This window comes from Gambusia affinis, linkage group LG09 (assembly GCF_019740435.1).
Source record: "Gambusia affinis linkage group LG09, SWU_Gaff_1.0, whole genome shotgun sequence".
NCBI lineage: Eukaryota > Metazoa > Chordata > Actinopteri > Cyprinodontiformes > Poeciliidae > Gambusia > Gambusia affinis.
The window spans coordinates 13,744,563-13,762,548 of NC_057876.1; the positions used below are offsets into that span (position 1 = coordinate 13,744,563).

At 39.8% G+C, this 17,986-nt stretch overlaps 1 protein-coding gene across 2 annotated transcripts in view; it reads left to right on the forward strand.

Moving 5' to 3' along the window:
- Positions 1-17,986, forward strand: part of frmpd1b (FERM and PDZ domain containing 1b) — a 30,328-nt gene that overhangs the window by 4,522 nt on the left and 7,820 nt on the right. For both annotated transcript variants that reach the window (XM_044128126.1, XM_044128127.1), the window contains exons 2-12: positions 3,685-3,836; positions 8,286-8,402; positions 11,501-11,673; positions 12,820-12,922; positions 13,889-13,934; positions 14,193-14,297; positions 14,480-14,575; positions 15,291-15,416; positions 15,531-15,650; positions 16,358-16,491; positions 17,648-17,774. In XM_044128126.1, the coding sequence (XP_043984061.1) occupies positions 8,296-8,402; positions 11,501-11,673; positions 12,820-12,922; positions 13,889-13,934; positions 14,193-14,297; positions 14,480-14,575; positions 15,291-15,416; positions 15,531-15,650; positions 16,358-16,491; positions 17,648-17,774 (1,137 nt within the window). In that variant the 5' untranslated portion in view covers positions 3,685-3,836; positions 8,286-8,295. The remainder of the gene's footprint in view (positions 1-3,684; positions 3,837-8,285; positions 8,403-11,500; positions 11,674-12,819; positions 12,923-13,888; positions 13,935-14,192; positions 14,298-14,479; positions 14,576-15,290; positions 15,417-15,530; positions 15,651-16,357; positions 16,492-17,647; positions 17,775-17,986) is intronic.

The following is a 17,986-nucleotide window of genomic DNA, read 5'->3' on the forward strand; positions in this document are numbered from 1 at the left end:
CTGGGCCAAGTGTGCTGCTTCAGGACTCAGTGTTCCCAGAAGTCTGTGTCCAACTTTATTGGCAACAACTGTGAGCTTAAATAAAATGTTGAATTGCTGAACCAACCCCTGCTGCTCCAGCCTTGAGCCTCCTGGGGTGCAGCTGTGTCCGGTGTGTTGTGTTCCACCAGGGAGGGCGTTTACATATATATATGCTTGTTTGTGATTTGTGGGACCTGAAGTCCAAGTTTTATGTCACCATTGGGTTTGTTGAGCCTAAAAAAAAGAGAACATCCTGCAAGTTTAAAATAGGCTTTGAGGGTCGTGAATTTGTCTTCATGTTAAAGGAGACGAGGAATGGATTATACAATGGGGTGTCATCTTACACATGCCAACACAAGGATTTCTGTAAGGAACAATTTGTCAATACCATGCAGCGCTCCACATACTTGAATAATGTGTCCAAGTCTTGAATAACCTTTACTACTTCTGAAGTTTGTATCAAAGGTATGATTTTCTTTCATGAATACTCATATCGCTCTTAAATTTAAATACAGGCTTTGAGTAGGCCAAAACCTTCATTTGTCAAAGCATTATTTATTTACTTTTACCAGTTCAGAGGTGGACTTGTTGAAGTGCTCTGAATTATTTCCCCACCATATTGTGCTTGAGATTAAACTAGTGGCTAGATATTCTCCTTTAGGATTTTCTGGTTGAGAGCCAGATTTATGGTTTTAGTAATTACAGCAAAACTTCCAGATCCTGAAACAAAGCAAACCAAGACTAATATTACCACCACCAGCTTTGACTGGTATTGATGTCATTTTTGAAATAGTTGCACACTAGATATATCAAGAAACACAACTTTTAGTCAGTGTCACTTTTGCCTCAACCAGTCTACAAGATATATTTTCCAAAAGTCTTGTGCCTCACCAAAATATGCTTTGTCAAATGTTTTTGCTAGCAATGGTTTTTACCTTAAAACTCTCCCATGGATGCCTTCTACGCCCAGTTTCTTTCTCATTGTTGAATCATGAACACTAACCTTAACGATTGCAAGGTTTTGAAATCTGATGAAAAGCATCTGCAGGAAATACGTATGTGAAATTGAACACAACTTTCCCAAATTAACAAAACACTGCCAGTTCCGATTAATCCCAGATTAAGCAAGATGGGAAATGTTATTCTCATCTAGAGCCAGTTTGTTTTGCATGACTCTTTTTCTTTGATAAATGAATTAATCATTCAGAGCCCGTGATATGTATTTACATCTTTGGCTGATAGCAACATTTGTTTACAGTAGTAAAACTGGCAAGAATAATTTGCTTGGAATAAAGTCACCTCATCATCATCATATAGGAACGCTTTTAATAGACTCGCCTGAGCAAACAACAACTAATGGGCTTTTTGCTAGTAAAAAATTGGACATTGATAAGTTATTATTATGCACAAACCCAACACTGGTTCATTTCATGAGTTTACAAAATGCTGTATAGCTACAAAAATAATGAAAACAACAATAAGAGCAAGATTTGAAAATTAAATTAAAAAAGAGAAAAAAATCTTACTGTTGAATCTGAAGTAATACAATTCCCGAAGTATATAATCTCAAAAAGATTTTATTGTTCAATCATTTTTACACTACATGTAAGTTTTTTTAAGCATGTCTGGTTGTTTTTAGCTATATTTCTTTTATTGCAGCAAATTAATTTAGCCTTTTGTGGGAGTTGGCCAAGGCTTTGTTTAAGAGCAATTTCTTAATGTTTTTACTCATTTTAATGGCCTAATTTTCCTTCCAAAGACTGCATCCATACACGAGTTTCTAGTCCACTGTGACCCTGAACGACCCGGCAGCACTAATTGGGTTTAGAACAGTTTTCTGTTCAGCTGGCTCCATAGAAACTACACTTTTAGTACCACCTCTGAATCCCCCGAGGAGAGAGTGGAGTTACTTCTATGAAGCGCATGTGTGCTCATACCGGGGGCTGAATCACAGACTGTTTTGCCACAGACAGAGACATATTGTGTGGGAAAACGAGCAGTAAGAGTGGGGGGTTGGTTGCCTCAGAGAAACGAGGCACAGACATAGAAACAAGGGGACCGAGACAAGCTCTGATTGCCGAGGGCAGATCCAGTTTTTAACCTCCACGTGAAGTTACAGGGAGAACGACTGAGGGAGTCTGACGCAGAGATTTACGAGCGGCAAGCTTGGGAACTTTATGTCCTGACAACAGAGGACTGCATTAAGATTACATATTGATTCAGATGAGGAGCAAACTCATCATATGCTTTCTAGATGCACAAATATACATGAGTCAGGTTTGAAATATTAGAATGCTATCTCTACACTGGAAACATATCTTTCATTTCTGAAAGTTCAGAAGAAGAAAGTGACAGTGTTTCAGCTGATGTTTATTTACTGACCAGATGCTGATTTATTAGTTTCTCTTGACAGGCGCTGTTTGTTCACAGATGTTGGAGCAGTCCTCCCTTTCACAACCCCCTTTTTTCCTCCAGTCCTCCTTTGCCTCCAACTGCAGAAACTTTTGTTCTTTCCCCCACAATCTCCTGCAGCTTTGCTCTCTCAATTCTTTGCCCTGCCCTTTTCACCCTCTTTAAAATTCTCCCCTCTTTTGCTTTCTCACTCGATATCCTGCCCTTTTTCTCCTTTTAGTTCCCCCAGCTAATTCTTCTTTCTGTGCTGCTGCCCCTTTCCTCAGCCCCTCTACAGTCTCCACCTCTTCATCGCCTTTCTTCTTCTTCTTCAAGCCACTGTCCTTGTTGCCTGTCTTGGCAGAGGGGCAGAAGAAGGCAGTTGGAGGCTGAGCTAGCTGCATTAGGTCCATGTATTATTCATGTGCTCTGCTCTCTGTGTGCCTTGGTCCTGCACTGGCTTTTCTAGTGGGACACATGGGCCTCCTAAAGGAGCTGTGTGTAGGCCTGATTGAATAGTTACATGAATGAGGCAGTCATTTTCTTGATTTGCACCCTCTTTTTGCACCAGACTTTGACTTCACCGATCAACATCGAAGGACAGAAATAAACATTTTCAGCGTTTTTATTCTTTATTCAAGTGCAAAGCATTCCCCAGGTATGTTTTTCTCCCCAAACCAGAGGCTAGCTAAGGCTTCAGCCATATCTGCTCTGATGCTTATATGAAAGATTTGTCTTCTTTCACTCCTGGCCAAGATTTCTCTATGCCTGGCAGCTTTCTTCTCTCTAAACTGCATCTTTTTTGGCTTTCCAGAACACTCCCAGTAAAAACTGTTGGCTTAAACTGGGTTGTATGAAAATTTAATTTAAGCATCCAGACATTGTAAGACGGAGTGCCTTGTTTCTACAGCGCCGTGCAAAGAGAAAGACAGAGAGGAGGGTGAAAGAGAGAGACAGAGAAAGACAGAGTGAGACGGAGAGAAAGAGAGAGAGAGAAAGAGAGAGCAAGCAAAGGAAGCCTTTGGGACTTAGAGGAGGGGCCTCCTGGAAAACCACAGCCACATAGCTGCTTTGGGCTCACATCTGCTTTGGCTTGACATACTTGCATTTCACCATTGAAAACATCAACAACTGGAATGTAGCTTTGTTACTTATAAATAGGATTCAAATATAAATCAGACACACCGTGTCTAGTTCCAAATATAAGCTTGGACACACTCTCCATTTATTGACTTTGACATGTTTTCCTGACAGCCTTTTCGTCCTGCACAGGTGGCAGCGCCAGAATAAGCTTGGGCCCCAATGATTGCAAGGACCCCTGTCCACCCTTTTCCAGCCAGTCCCGGAGGGGTCACAGAGCTGACGTCTCAGAAGACAAGGGGGCATGCATGTTTTGGAGTCCTGAAGAGGCAAGCTACAACTCAGTGAGTGATGCTTTCACTATGTTTTATTCAGAATGTAAACCATCAATCTCTTTGGTGAGATATGTAGAAAAATCTGAAGCTTCTGAGAGAATGTTTGTGATTAAAATTCCCAAACCACATTTCATAACCTTCAGGTTGCTCTTGTAATTTATCACAATTAATACCAGGGACATGCAGGCTGAAATGCTGGGTCAGCATGCATTTCTTATTACTGCAAGTGCTAACTAGCTGCATTGGTGAAGCTGGTAGTTTCTGAGAACAAAAGCAATGGAGCCACTGCTGGAGTGCATGCATATAAGAAAAGGACGGCCGCCTCAGCTGCTGCTGCTGCTCCACAGAGACTGACATCGGAGACGACTACCTGACTCTGCAAGGACAGAGAAGGTTATAGAGCAAAAGGAGAAAATGAAAGACGTGAGTGAAAAAGCAGCAGCAAAAATTATAGTCTTGCTCAACAGTGACTGTTGCATTTAAACACAAAAAAGTCTCTTCTATGGATCACCTTTGAAACTTCTTTCTTGAACATTTTCAGAATTTAGCACATTTTAACATATTTTACAGCACTTTTAAGTGATAGACAAACTCAACTTGTCACATAAGTGTAAAGTGGAAGGAAACACGTGCAATTTTATTTTATTTTATTTTTTACAAAAAGAGAGTAGGTGTGAAATTGCATGTATAATGTGTCACTATTGCTGAGTCCCAACTGCTTTTTCCTAAATAAAAATCCTGTCTAAACAATTGCCACACAAAGTCAGCTAGCTAGCTAACCGAATCAGCCTGAGTGTAATTTAATCTAAGCATAAATCTGGAAGAGCTATGAAGTTCTCATGGGTTTTTTAGAGAACATGAAGACCAAGGAACACTCCAGACAGGCCAGGTTCAAAATTGTGGAGAAGTTTAAAGCAGAGTTAGGCTGTAAAAAATATTTTGCTAGTTTCACAGTGTTCTGTTCTGTTTAGTTCATCATCTGACAATAGAAAAGGTCTGGGACAAATGCAAACAAAACTTGGTTGTCCACCTAAAAAACAGGCCACTGAACCAAAGAATTAGTCAGAGAAGCATCCATTAGGTCACTGCTAACTAACTGTTCATGATCAATTAGTATATATTAATTTTGGATATTTATGTGTTCACTTCTTCATACTTTGAAGTGTAAAAACTGCAATAGTGTATTTAACAAGACCAACAGAAAGAAGTGCATGACTCTAAGGTCAAAGATTTGTTTTTCTTCAATAAATAAAAGCTGAAAAGAGTGGAGTGCATCTACTTAGCCCTTCTGTGCCTATACTTTGAATACCAAGAATCACATTTTGCTGGGATTCCAGGTCCAAGTCCACTTGAGTCTACTAGGTTTGCTCATCTAGACACTATAGGTTTTTACAAAATTCCTCAAGCTTAGTAAGATTGAATGGAGAGTATCTGTGAATATCACCTTCTTAAAGTCTTGCCTCAAACCTGAGTGTACTATTTTAAAGATGTTAGAATACTTCTGCAGCCTCTTTGTGCCGATGTTTTTATAATAGTTACATACCATCTGAATGTCTTCAATAGAAGCCAGAAAACGTTCTGTGATCAGCTGCATGTGACGCGGATGCCATTATTTCGTGCCTCTTGCCTGATTGAAACCGGCACAAGTGTCCGTAATTACACTCGGTCCTCAATGGCCATCTGTTTGTCATCCCGTCTCACCCAGTCCTCCTCATCCACATCAATCTGCTTCAGTCCGGATAAGCAGGAGGTGCTAAAGTGACACCCTGACCAGTCCAGGCCTGTGCCCTCCCAGGGCATTTAATCCTCTTATGGGACAGGACTACAACTGCTGCTAACACAGGGAGAAAAGTTAGTCAGCATTGGCCTACAACCAGCAAAATGAGCTTAGACCCTGCTGTTTGGACTCACAGCAGCATTTCTTTGCATCAACTATTGACTGCTCTGCAGTGTCTACTCTTTTCTTAGACCTCAAAGCACAGTAGGGTAATTTCGCTGAAATACCCCGAGCTTTACTCATTTACTTGAAAAGGCATGTTTTTAAAATGGTGCGGACAAAAGCGGCAGGCCGCCAGAAGTTTGATGTAAGACTTTCGAGATCTGAACAAAAGGTCTGGTTGAAGAAGCTGGCTCGCATATTTCTGAAAGCTGATCAAAATGTCTTGGCTGAGTTTCTCCAAGGATCGTTAGGTTTCAGGAACACATCCATCACCGTTTGCCACATTGATCAGGTCTGGGTTGAGTTTCTCACCATTCTGGCCAAATATTCTGGGTTTATTTCATCTATTGGTGTAAAGAGGGCAGTGAAGGCATCAGCAGTAGATAAAGATTAAAAGAAAATGAACATAGCATGTATTTATCTATACATCCAGAGGCCTGGACATCCTTTTCTCCAGTCGCTTGGGCCAGCTCTTCCTAGAAAATCCCAAGGCGTTCCCAGGCCAGCTCCAGCGTATCCTGGGTCTTCCTCTGGGTCTCCTCCTGGTGGGACGTGCCCAGAACAAGTCATCAATGAGGTGTCCAGAGCAAAGCCACGTTTTAGTATTACCCTTACCCCCATCCTCATAAACAGTTTTAACATTTTGTTACATTGCAAACCCAAACATTAATTAATCTTGTAGGTATTTTATTTGATAGACCAACATAAACTAGGGTATAATTTCAAAGGAAAAGATGCACATCTTTGAAATGATCTGAATATATAGTGTGGAACATGGTTGATCAATATCTCTAGAGACAATATCTTCTTCCATTACAATTGCAGCTCCAAAGCTTTAGATGTTCAGGGGTTTGTACTGAGAAACTAAAAATATGGGCAATTTGTAAAGTAGCTCAAGCTCAATCAAATTGGACGTTAATGTCTTGCCAAAGATTCTTAATTGTTTTTAGCCCTGGACTTTGACTGGGTCAGTCAAATGCATGAATGTAATTTGCTCTGGCTGTATGGTTCGGATCATTGTTCTGCTGAACGGTGAATTTCCGCCCCAGTGTCAAGTGCTTTGCAGCCTTTGACAGATTTCCCTTCAGCGCTGACCTTTAATTAACTCCGCCCATTTTTTCATCAACTCTGACCAGTGTTCCTGTTCCTGCTGAAGAAAAAAAAAAACATCCTCAGAGCAGCATATAGCCATCAGAAGGTTTCACTTTGAGCATGATGTGTTAGTCCTCTGCAACACATATTTTTGTGCATGCTGGCCATAAAGTTCACATTAGAGAAAACACCGTCTCTAAACGTGTTTTCTCCGTGTCCCCTATAGTTAGTGTCAAACACAAACTGGAATGTTTATGACTGAGTTCTTGCCATTCTTCCGCAAAACCCTGGTTTGACTGACAGTCATACTGTCAACAGATTCTTCTACATGAACTGTGGATCTCTGTAGCTTCTCCAGTTACTGTTGTCCTCTTGCCTTCTTTTCTGATTGTTGCTCTCTCGTTCATCCTTTCAGTCTTTTAGTTGGTGACCACATTTTGGTCAGTTTCACGGAATGGCTGGATTTGTGAGGAGATTAAATTACAGGTGGACTTTATTTACTTAAGAGGCAACTTCTAAAAGAAATTTGTGAACTTTACTTAAGCATATCAGCAGATTTTTATTTGCAAATAAAAATCTAGGAATGATGTATCTGTTTGCTTGCACTCTAAAAGCCACTGATACTTTGTGTTGGTCAATCAATAAGATCCTCTGAAGTTTGTGGTTTTAATTTGAGAAAGTGTGGAAAACCTCAAGATGTGTAAATAGTTTTCCATGGCACTGTAAATCTGATTTAACAGCTCTGAAAGTTTTGCTTTCTAACAAAGGCTGAACATAAGCATGTGTTGGGAAACTTGCTCTGTAAAGTATAATTTAAAGAAATAAAGAATGCAAACGAACTATCTACCCTCTCTGTTGCTGTGTATCAAATGCCTTACAGGAGAGAAAAGTAGTTGAAGAAACAAAGTTGACTTTTGAACTGAAGTCAGCGCTGAACAGCTTTCCGCCCTGAGGGCCAAACCGAGCCCCTGCATCATTCACCATGTCACCACAGCTCGCCGCTTCAAAGGGCAAGCTAAGCATAAAAATGCACAGCTGCTGAGCTGCAGCAAACATGCAGAGTTGGACATATTTGTTGACATTTCCAATGCAAATCCTACCATTGTGTGACGTGTCAGTTGCTGCTGATCGAGTCATGTGCTGTTGCTCATGCTAAATAAGCTCCACCCAATTCTCCTGATCGGACTCTCTTTTTTTATATCTGTTTGTTTATTGCTTTCAAGCCAGACAACATGTGCTGCATATACAGGAGCACGGAAATTGAAATTTAACTACAAGACTCCAAAAACAGATACAATGAACCCAATGAGTGGTTCCTAATTGATTTGATCCTTCTACATTCTTTCATCCTTTTCCCACTTGTGCTTTGCTTCTTTGTGGTCGTGTCAGCAACTCTCAAGCATCTCTCCTCACTCTTTTCTTTTTAGTTTCAGATAAATGGAGGAGAATGAGCGATGCAGGAGCAGGTCTCCAGCTCGGAGGACCAATCGGGTGCAGCAGGTGGTGGGAACAATAATCCGACGCACTCGAGAGTCTCTGAGCAGGTAACGGGAAGAACAGAAGGCAGAGAAGATTGTAAACAAAAAAAAAGTTTTTTAAACTTGAGAAAATTTCTAGAAACCAGAAAAAAAAAGAAAATAGCTGTGGAACAAACTGTGTGATGATGGGTTTTCAGAAGAACAAACACCAACACATCATGCGCGTCTGTAGTTAAAGAAAGAAATCTTTTATGTATTCAAAAAATAATGGGAGCTTCAAATTGCCAGTCCTAGCAGATGTTTATCTTTGAAAGTTTGCTGCTTCGTGTGTGTTGCAATGCAATGAATGAAAGACAACAGACGTGACCCTTAAGAGGCAATTGTTTCAGAAACAAATCAAACTTCCCAATTGCACTGTGGGAAAAGAATCCATAAACTGAAAACATTTCAGTAAGAGGCCGGTGGAGTGGACGTCTCAGCAAATTCAAAACTTTCAAATCACCCAGGAATTGAGCCACATCTCAGCCCCCACGAGGCTTAGTTAGCAAGTTTGTGAGTACAACTAGAAAAAGACTGAGTAAATAGGGCTTGCTTGGAAGAGTGCCTGTTGAAAGCCTCTTTTATCTAATTAATATGGGAGCTAGACTTAGGCTTGCAAGATTGCATCTAAATGAACGTTAAGACATTTGGAATAATGTCCTTTGGACAGATGTAGTAAAAGTGTCTGCCAATGACGCACTCACACACTCTTACATTGGGGCAATGTAAAGAGACTAATTAACCTGGCCACAAAGCAGTTTGGTAACAACCAACTCAACATTTCAGTACAAACACACCAGCTGTCAAACATGGTGGTGGTGCAGCCACAAAATAAGCAAATAAATAATGAACAAAACCCCCAAAATCTAACCAAACAATAATGTAAAATAGACTGAGGTGAAATTCATCACAAACTAATCTATCCTCAAAAAAACTTGTAAAATTGTTGCTGCTTTCAGATGCTTCTAAGCGCAACCTTATTCAGTATTAAACTTTCCTTATAACACAGCAAAGCAGAGACTGTTGATATAAAGCTGGGGAATTTGAAGGTTTGTTTCTTAATCTGGTGTACGCACAGAGTAGATCTCCTCCCACACCCATACAAAAAGACACATACCACATTGCCGAGTACATATTCAATCTCTGACTGTCCCTTTCACCCCCCACCCCTCAGTAAACCACAAATATGCGTTGAAACGCTCGCCATCCTCTTGTAGCCGGCAAAGTTCTTTCTCTTTCTCAGTGAAGAAGGAAGCAGATACCAGGAACTCCTCCTGGTAGATGCTCCTGGGAAAACTTTGCCATGTTATGATCATTTGAAGAGAAAAGTAAGAACCAAATAAAGGATGACACTGTTAGATTTGAAAGAAGGTGTTTATTTGTCTTTATGTGAATGTGAACTTCATCCCACTGAGGTGACCGTATGACTCTGTGAACTGCAGCATAATTTGTGAAATTTAAATATACAAACAGTCAACTCAAACTTTTTGATGGAAAGCATAACAGACATCAGACTCCAATGAGTTTCTTCCTTGAAAGTTAAATTCCCTTTTCCTATGTAACAAAATACTTCTTCTGAAGTTTCTCTCCATTGTTGACTGAAGTGTTGATGTGAGATAATCTATTGACTAGAAGGCGGCTCATTGGAGACAGTCTTTGTGCATGGAGTCATTCTGCTGTAACACATTTAGAATGTGGTTTAGCAGCATTTTGACAAAGAAAAAAAAAGCAAGACTTGCCTTTCTAGTTGACAACATGTTGCTCTAAAGTCCTGTTTCTGTTGCTCAGCATTAATAAACATCACAGAGCCATGTTTATTTTTACCTGTGGGCATGAAATCTTTGTCCATTTACTGCTTTTGTACAAAGTAACATTTTATTGTATTTTATTGGCACTACTGATCACAATAAAATCTTTTAACGCAGGGCACACTGATGTGTTTTTATGTTATTTCCCTGTATTTTGTTCCCATGTTTTTGTTTCCTAAATACATAGCCTCTATTAGATTTTCTGACTTTACTGATTTGCTAAAAAAAAAAAAAAAAAGTAACTAAGAATATCTTCCTTCACATGTTTCCATGAGTTATTTTGGAAGATGCTGCTGGCATCAAATTTAAAACAAGAGCTCCCAGAACACATATTCACCCATCCCAAGGCTCAGGCTGCTTTCTGCAATTTGCTTTAGAAGGAATCCTCATTTCCGGTGAATAAAAAAGTTCTTGAGGTTTAACTTGCAGTAATTCAGCAAGGCCTAAATAATTTCTTACAAAAATATATTTACGTTTTTAATCTATGAGGGGTTGATTCATGTGTATATTAGTACCACGGACACTTACTCTGAATAAGTGTTTGCGTGAGTATTTTAATGTTTAAAAACAAAATGAGTTAAACTTTCCAGCTTGAACATCCAGGCACACTAATAATACATATGATGTGGAAGAAAATGAGTGAATACTTATATGGGTGGTTCAAGTGAATTGTGAACAGGATCTTTCTTTTTCCAAGTTTTGCCACAGACTTTCAATTGGATTTAAGTCTGGACTTTGACTGGACCCTTCCAACACATGAATGTGCTTGAATCTAAACCATTCCATTGTAGTGTTAGCCACATGCAGCTTGTTGTCCCCATGGCATGATGCTGCTACCATCATGTCTCTCCTGTGTTTGGGATTACGACCAATGTTAGTTTCCTGGAACACATTACATGTTACAGTAACGTTATCTATCCTTCTGTTTCTGTCCTTTTATTCCTTTCTTTTTCTAAAGGAGAACAAACAAAACATAAAGTCATGCTCTGGATATCTTGCGATTGGACAAATGGACAGATATTACAAGATTAATGTAGGCTAAAATTTAGTTTTCCAATGGTTGTAATGCTTAAATTTGACTTTCAAGCAAAAAAAAAAAAAAAAGATAAAAATAATAAGTGACATAATTAATTCCCAAATTCTTAAAGTGTAAAGTGTTAAGTGAAAATATGATACAAATGGTTCATTATAAAAAAAACAACATATTTTTTTCAAAATAACCAGAAAATTAATAAAAATTCTAAATGTGCTTAATATCTGTGGATGAGTATTGCCACCTTTAGTCAGATCACCTGTCCTCCTTTCTGACCTCCTCAGAGAGCGTCTCCTTGGCGATGGGCGGTCGCAGCGCTCCAACAGTCTGTCCAGTCAGAGCTTCCAGGCTAAACTGACGCTGCAGATCACCAGAGACCCCGTCCTGGACCGGAGCACCGGACATGGCTTCGCTCTCACCACGGACAGCCCCCTGCTGGTCAGGGATGTTGCCCCAGGTACACATTGAGTGATTGCATGTGCGTCACACGTTTGTCTATGTGGATGAGTGTAATCTGTTTTCTAATTCTTCTCTCCAAATAGCCACCTGCTTTATGAAACTGTGTTCTGCCTGCAGCAAGTCACATTTTTGCACATTTTTGTGTGTTTCTCCACTCAAATGCACACATACACACACGTGGTGAGTCTCTCTTGGCCGTCACCCATCGTGTTCGGCATTGTGCCAGAGCTGGCCACGAAAACAGCAGAGCCACCTGCTCATCCTTCCCAAATTCAATCACTTTTCACTTAAACCTCTCTGATTGGAGGTATCAGGAGCAGGTAAGACACAAAGATGCTGATCCATCGCTTTGACGTCGAGCTTGTCAAGTAATCTGATAAAAAGCCTAGAGGAGACTCCCACCCTGCCCTCAACTCTGTAATTGCTGTCTGCTGCCAAAGAAAGATGGTGAGAAGGTGAAAGGGAGGTGATAACAGCGGACATCCAACAGAGAGTGGGATTTGTCAGCAGTGAACGGATTAAGTGCAAACACGACACAGACATGAAAAAGAGTGTGCGAAAATCTAAAGGAAGGCAGAGGAGAGAGATGCCTATCGCCTTTGAGATGGGAGGAGTCAGAAAAAGAGAGAAGGCCTAAGGAAATTATGAGGAAGAATGACTTAAAAAATAAAGAGGAAGAAAGCAGAGAAATGAGGATATAGGCTGCGATGTCAGGAGAGGAGGGTGGAGCTGCAGTGTGTGTTTGTGTGAAAGCTCGCAGCATTCCCTGAGTGGCTAAAAAACGAGTGGTAGGCAGAGCAACGTGAAGCTATGTGCCTGTGTGTCGACAATCCCACATGTTCTGTAGGCTTGCAAGTGACTGTGCGTTTGCTACAGAGTGAGATGAAACTGCTGTGCCTCTCTCTTGCCTGAAGACAAATGAGTATAAATAACCAGAGTAGGCAGAGCAGAGGCGAACTGGAAGAAACCCAGAATAACTGTAACCCCTCACGTCCTGGAGAGCTCAGCTCAACACTGTTGAGTCAGCCCTGTTCAGTGAGCATGTGTGCCGCTCTGTGACGTGTTCTGCTTGTGCATGTTGCTGCATGTGCAGCCAGGGTTTATGTTCAGCGTGTGCATGTGTGTGTGTGTGTGTGTACCACAGGGAGCCCTGCAGATGGAATCCTATTCCCAGGAGACCAGGTGCTGCAGATAAATGATAAAGTGATGGAGGATTTGAGTGCCGAGCTGGTGGAGAACATCTTGAGGTGAGAGTATCTATCTAAGGTTTATGACAGAGCAGAACGATGACTAAATTCACCTTCTGAGCTGTTTTATGGTTACGCTTTCTAAGAGTGTGTGTACCATTCATGTTTATGTTTGCGTGGAAGAGCTCTTGCACTTTGGGCAATTGTTCATACGCCTTGTACTTTTCAACATTTCACCACTTTCCAATATTCAACTTCAAGAAAAGTCAAAGAAAACATGGTTTTCTTTTTATAGATGAAAATCTGAAACCTGTATTCAAAGTTTTACTCTGTAATCCCAATAAATAAAATCCAGCGTAAACGGTGGCCTTAAGAAGTTCTTTAAAAGGTCAATTCAGTCCACTTGTTGGTCATTTAACCTTCATATAAATCCAGAGGTTCTGTGAAGGCCTCAGAGGCTCTAATGTTGGAGAACATTAGAGTGCAAACAGCATCATGAAGGAGCACAAGAGATAGGTCAGAGATAACTCCGTGGAAGACATGGATGAAGCAACATGCAGGGCAATTCTGGAGGAAACCCTGTTAAAATATACAAACGTTTTTAAAAAGGGGAAAGAGGTCCAACTTCAAACAGGACTTTTCAAGCACCACTAGTCATACAGCCAGAGCTAAGATTGGATCAAAGCATATTCATGTGTTTGAATAGTCCAGTCAAAGTGCAGGCCTAAGTCTGATTGAGAGTCTTTGCTGAGCCTTCAAAACTTAGTTCATTCTGACTGCATTTGAACTCTTTTGCAAAGAATAAGCATAAATTTCAATCCCAAGATGTGCAAGGTGTTGAAAGGTAGTTTTAGACACACACAGAAGATACACTTTTAGATTATTAATTGTAAACAAAAAAAAAAAACAGCTTGTTAAAAACCTGTGGTTGTACTTTGACAAAAATGTGGAAAAGTTAAATGTGCACAAAGGTACAGAAAGACGTATGTGCATCTGTGTTATTATTTGTTGGTTTTGTCCACACAGGGAATTGGAGGATTGCATTAATGTGACTATTCTGCGGCACATGACAGTGAGTACAAAGAAAAATCTCAATCTCAAAAATATTAGCAAGGTCTCATAGAGTCAAAAGACCACATTTGGCATTTGAAACAAGTTTTTTTTTTCCTAAGATGTGACAGTCACTTTGCATGTTCCCTCATTCTTTAAACTGAATTGCAATGTGAAAATTATGATTTGTTTAAAACAATTTGCGTTCTCAGACTGGCATTTTCTTATTTTATTGCTGGCTATAAGATAAGCTTGTTCATTGACAGCCCTTGTTTTGCAGAATCCGAAGTCATCCATAATGTCAGCAGAGAAGAGAGCTCGTCTGAGGAGTAATCCAGTCAAAGTGCGCTTTGCAGAGGAGGTGGTGGTCAATGGGCACACTCAGGTAGAAACATTTTCTCTGACAAAAAAAAAAGAAGAAAGAAACCCTACCACAAAGGAATTAATGAATAATTTTTTTTCTAAATTGTTCATTCTCACATTTGAAATGCGTTTAGTTTTCAACTGTACATTTTACTATTTGTTTATTTACATGTCTAACAGCTTCCTCTTTCTTTTTTCCAATAGGGAAACTCTCTTCTCTTCCTTCCTAATGTCCTGAAAGTCTATCTCGAGAATGGCCAGACCAAGGCCTTTAAGTTTGACAATACAACCTCTGTGAAGGTAGGGGTTTTTGTTTTCACCTTCATTATGTCCCTCTGAGCTCAATGAGGCATTTTCATAAAAGATTTAGACATCAGCTAGTAATAAAAATTTGATCCATGTTGTTACCCAAGAGACCAAGATGAATCTCGATCTTAATACGAGTCAGACATATTGAACATTCATGTTGTACGTCATGAAACCCAATACAAAGGTTCAAAGTCTTGGGAATCAATTCTGTAAATATTTAGCCACATGCTTGGATCATTATCCTGTTCAAAGTCCAATGACACAGCTTTGGTTTTCTGAAAAAGCACGTCTTTCTTTTTTTTTTTTTTTTTGAGAAAATCCGGTGAAGGGTTTCGCATGCAAACCATCATGAGTGGGTCTCTGCTGTGAACAAGTTTATAAGGGAATGTGGGCGTGTTTTGTAATTTGTAGCATGTTCACTGGCTGCGGTTGCCACAAACTCTCTTGATTAAGGAATGATAATTACTAAATGTGTCCGGAAGAGGTTGCATGTTAGGATAATTGTTTCCAAAACTCACCACCAGTGGGATTAAGTTTATTTTCACTTTACAACGTCTCCTGCTTGGATTTCCCTTGTTTTTATTTTTTTTTATTCCCAGCCAGGCAAAAACTGAGGAGAGGGGTGAGATCGTCCATCTGGCATCAGCAGACTGGGAAAAGCAAGTTTGTTTTAGTTGGTTGAAATTTTGTTTTTCCATTTTTCCAGGACATTGTTCTGACTCTGAAGGAAAAACTGTCCATCCGTGTGATTGAGTACTTTGGTCTGGTACTAGAGCAGCAGTATAGCATCACAAAACTATTGCTACTGCATGAAGATGAGCTCATACAAAAGGTAAGGGATCTGCAGACAAACTTACATGCATCCTGGGTAAGCAGGGAAGAATGCTCACACTAGCTAAGTGTCTGTATAATGCATTTAGGATCTGCTATGTTTTGTCTCCACCAGGTGGTGCAGAAAAAAGACTCACATGATTATAGATGTCTGTTCAGGGTTTGCTTCATTCCCAGAGACCCCACAGACATGCTGCAGGAGGACTCCTTAGCCTTTGAGTATCTCTTTTTGCAGGTCAGAGAAACCTGTCAACAGCACTACTTATATTTTTTCATTCAGCTTTAGTGACTAACTTGGAGAAACCTCCATACATCATAAAGTTAAGGAAAAGATTGTATGTACTTTGTTTAGTTCACAACTTAAATCAATGTGCTTTCTTTCAAAAATCCCCCAAAACTGAGAAATAATATCATCAAAGCTGAAGGATTTATTAGAACTGTGAAGCTGCACTGTGAATCTCTCTGATCATTTCAAGATGGTCCCAGTCTCTTATGATTCTCTTCTGTCGTGTGACAAAAGCTTTACTCTATTCCTGCACCTCTTTGAATCTCTATTAATCTTCATATTTGCTGTTCTAAGCAGTTGCCACTTTGATGATGCGTAGCTCTGAGGCTTCTTTGTAAAACCAACATATGCAAAGTCGTACACAGTCTGTGCATGTTTTCATTGCACAATAAAAGCCACAGGAGTGCCACTTATGTGATGCTGATTTAATGTTTTAAAAACAGTCTTTGCATCTTGCTGTGTTTGTTTTCCCTGACAGTTTGGAGTTCCCACTGTCGGTTTTACTTTGAAAGACTTCTAGAGTTGCCTATTTTTGTTTTCAACCTCTGCCTCTGCCGGCGGTACATTAGGGCAGAAACAGCAATGAGCCAGGCTTTCACATGGATGTGTGTATGCAGCGTCTGTACGCATTTCACTGTGGTTGTTGATGATTTCAGAGTGTTGGAGATGTGCTACAGGAGCGTTTTGCTGTGGAGATGAAGTGTAACACGGCGCTCCGTCTGGCTGCCTTGCACATGCATGAAAGACTTGATAGTTGTGGACAGACCCGGACATCTATCAAGAGCATTACGTGAGTCTTATGTGTGCGTCTGGGTCAGTTTAAGGTTACAACATGAAGGTCACTGCCGGCTGTCCTTTTGACGCATGTATGATTTTGATGATCTAGAAAGTGAGGTGCCCTGCTGCTTTCAGGATTATGATTAGTCTAGACTGAAGATGCTAATTTATTGATACGTCATTTATTAATGTGATGGAACATATTGGGCATGTGTATTGAGGACAATAACCTAAATACACTAAAGCTGGAGTGTGAGGATGCAATTGTGGTTTTTAAGTGGTACAGAAGGTTATGGCCTGATTTTAGGTTAAAGGAAAGGGCAGGAGGTTAAGGTGGGATTGTTAAATGTCTGATACAAATTCTGGTATTATCTGTGTATTCTTTCATTACTAGTGCAGATTTAAAACAAAACTTTTTCACCGTGATGAGGTTATAATGATAAAAGAGAATCTGACAAGTCTGTCCAAAAAAAGTCAATTTAATCTAAATTATTACTGTTAACTATCTTATCAGGGATTTTACCCTCTACGTATTACAATGTTTGCATTTAGAATTAAAACAGAATTTTAAATATTCTTATAAGTAGCATCACTGTGTTGGTCATCTTGTTTGTGTAGTCTTTCTAATTATTATTTAGGCAAAATTATTTACAATATAGCATCAATGAATTTCTCTCTTTGTGGTTAACAGCAGTGAAACTTCAGAAACCTGGACAAATTGCTTGCACAACATCCTGGATTCTGTCCATTTTTGTAGTTTTCCGTGCACTTATGCAAGAAAAACAACATGCTTTGCATTTACTGACATGCATGGAAAGGTTTAGCAGCACAAACTGGTATGCATACTGGAATTCATGCAAACCTTCTCACCTTTAAGGCTGTGCTTGTCAAACAAAACCCAGTTAAATTGCCAACAAGGGTAATGTTAGCTTCAGAAACAAAGAGTTTTGTTTTCCCATGTAAAAAGATAGCTGCAGTTTTTATTTTAGTATGTTGATGTTGTTTTCAATTCTAAATGTTCTTCACAGTTGCCTTTACAATGAGATCTTCTTTGTCTTAAGTTCCTTCTATATATATAATTTATTCTTAGTAATAAGACAAATAGTGCTGGCAACCAGAGCACTTTCTTCTAAGTTTGATTTTCATTCCTGTGTGTGTGTTGTTGGCAGGAAGGAGTTTGGCCTGGACAGCTTTATCTCACCCACGCTGCTGAGCAACATGAGGGAGAAGGACCTGAGGAAGGCAATTAGTTACCACCTCAAAAAAATCCAGTCCCTGCTTGAGCCACGACAGAAGGTAGACAAGGAATGACAGATGAGTGACAGAAAAAGACAGAAAGCGGTTAAAGATAGTGTCTGTATTCTGAAGGTTTTGGGAGAATTTCAGCTGTTAATGTCCTATACGGTTAAAGTTGTTAGAAAATTATAAATAGTGGGCAGCGGAGTAATTAAGGAAAAGCTTATCTGCTTAGACAGAGAATTTCTGATTTGATTTTACTATATTTTCTC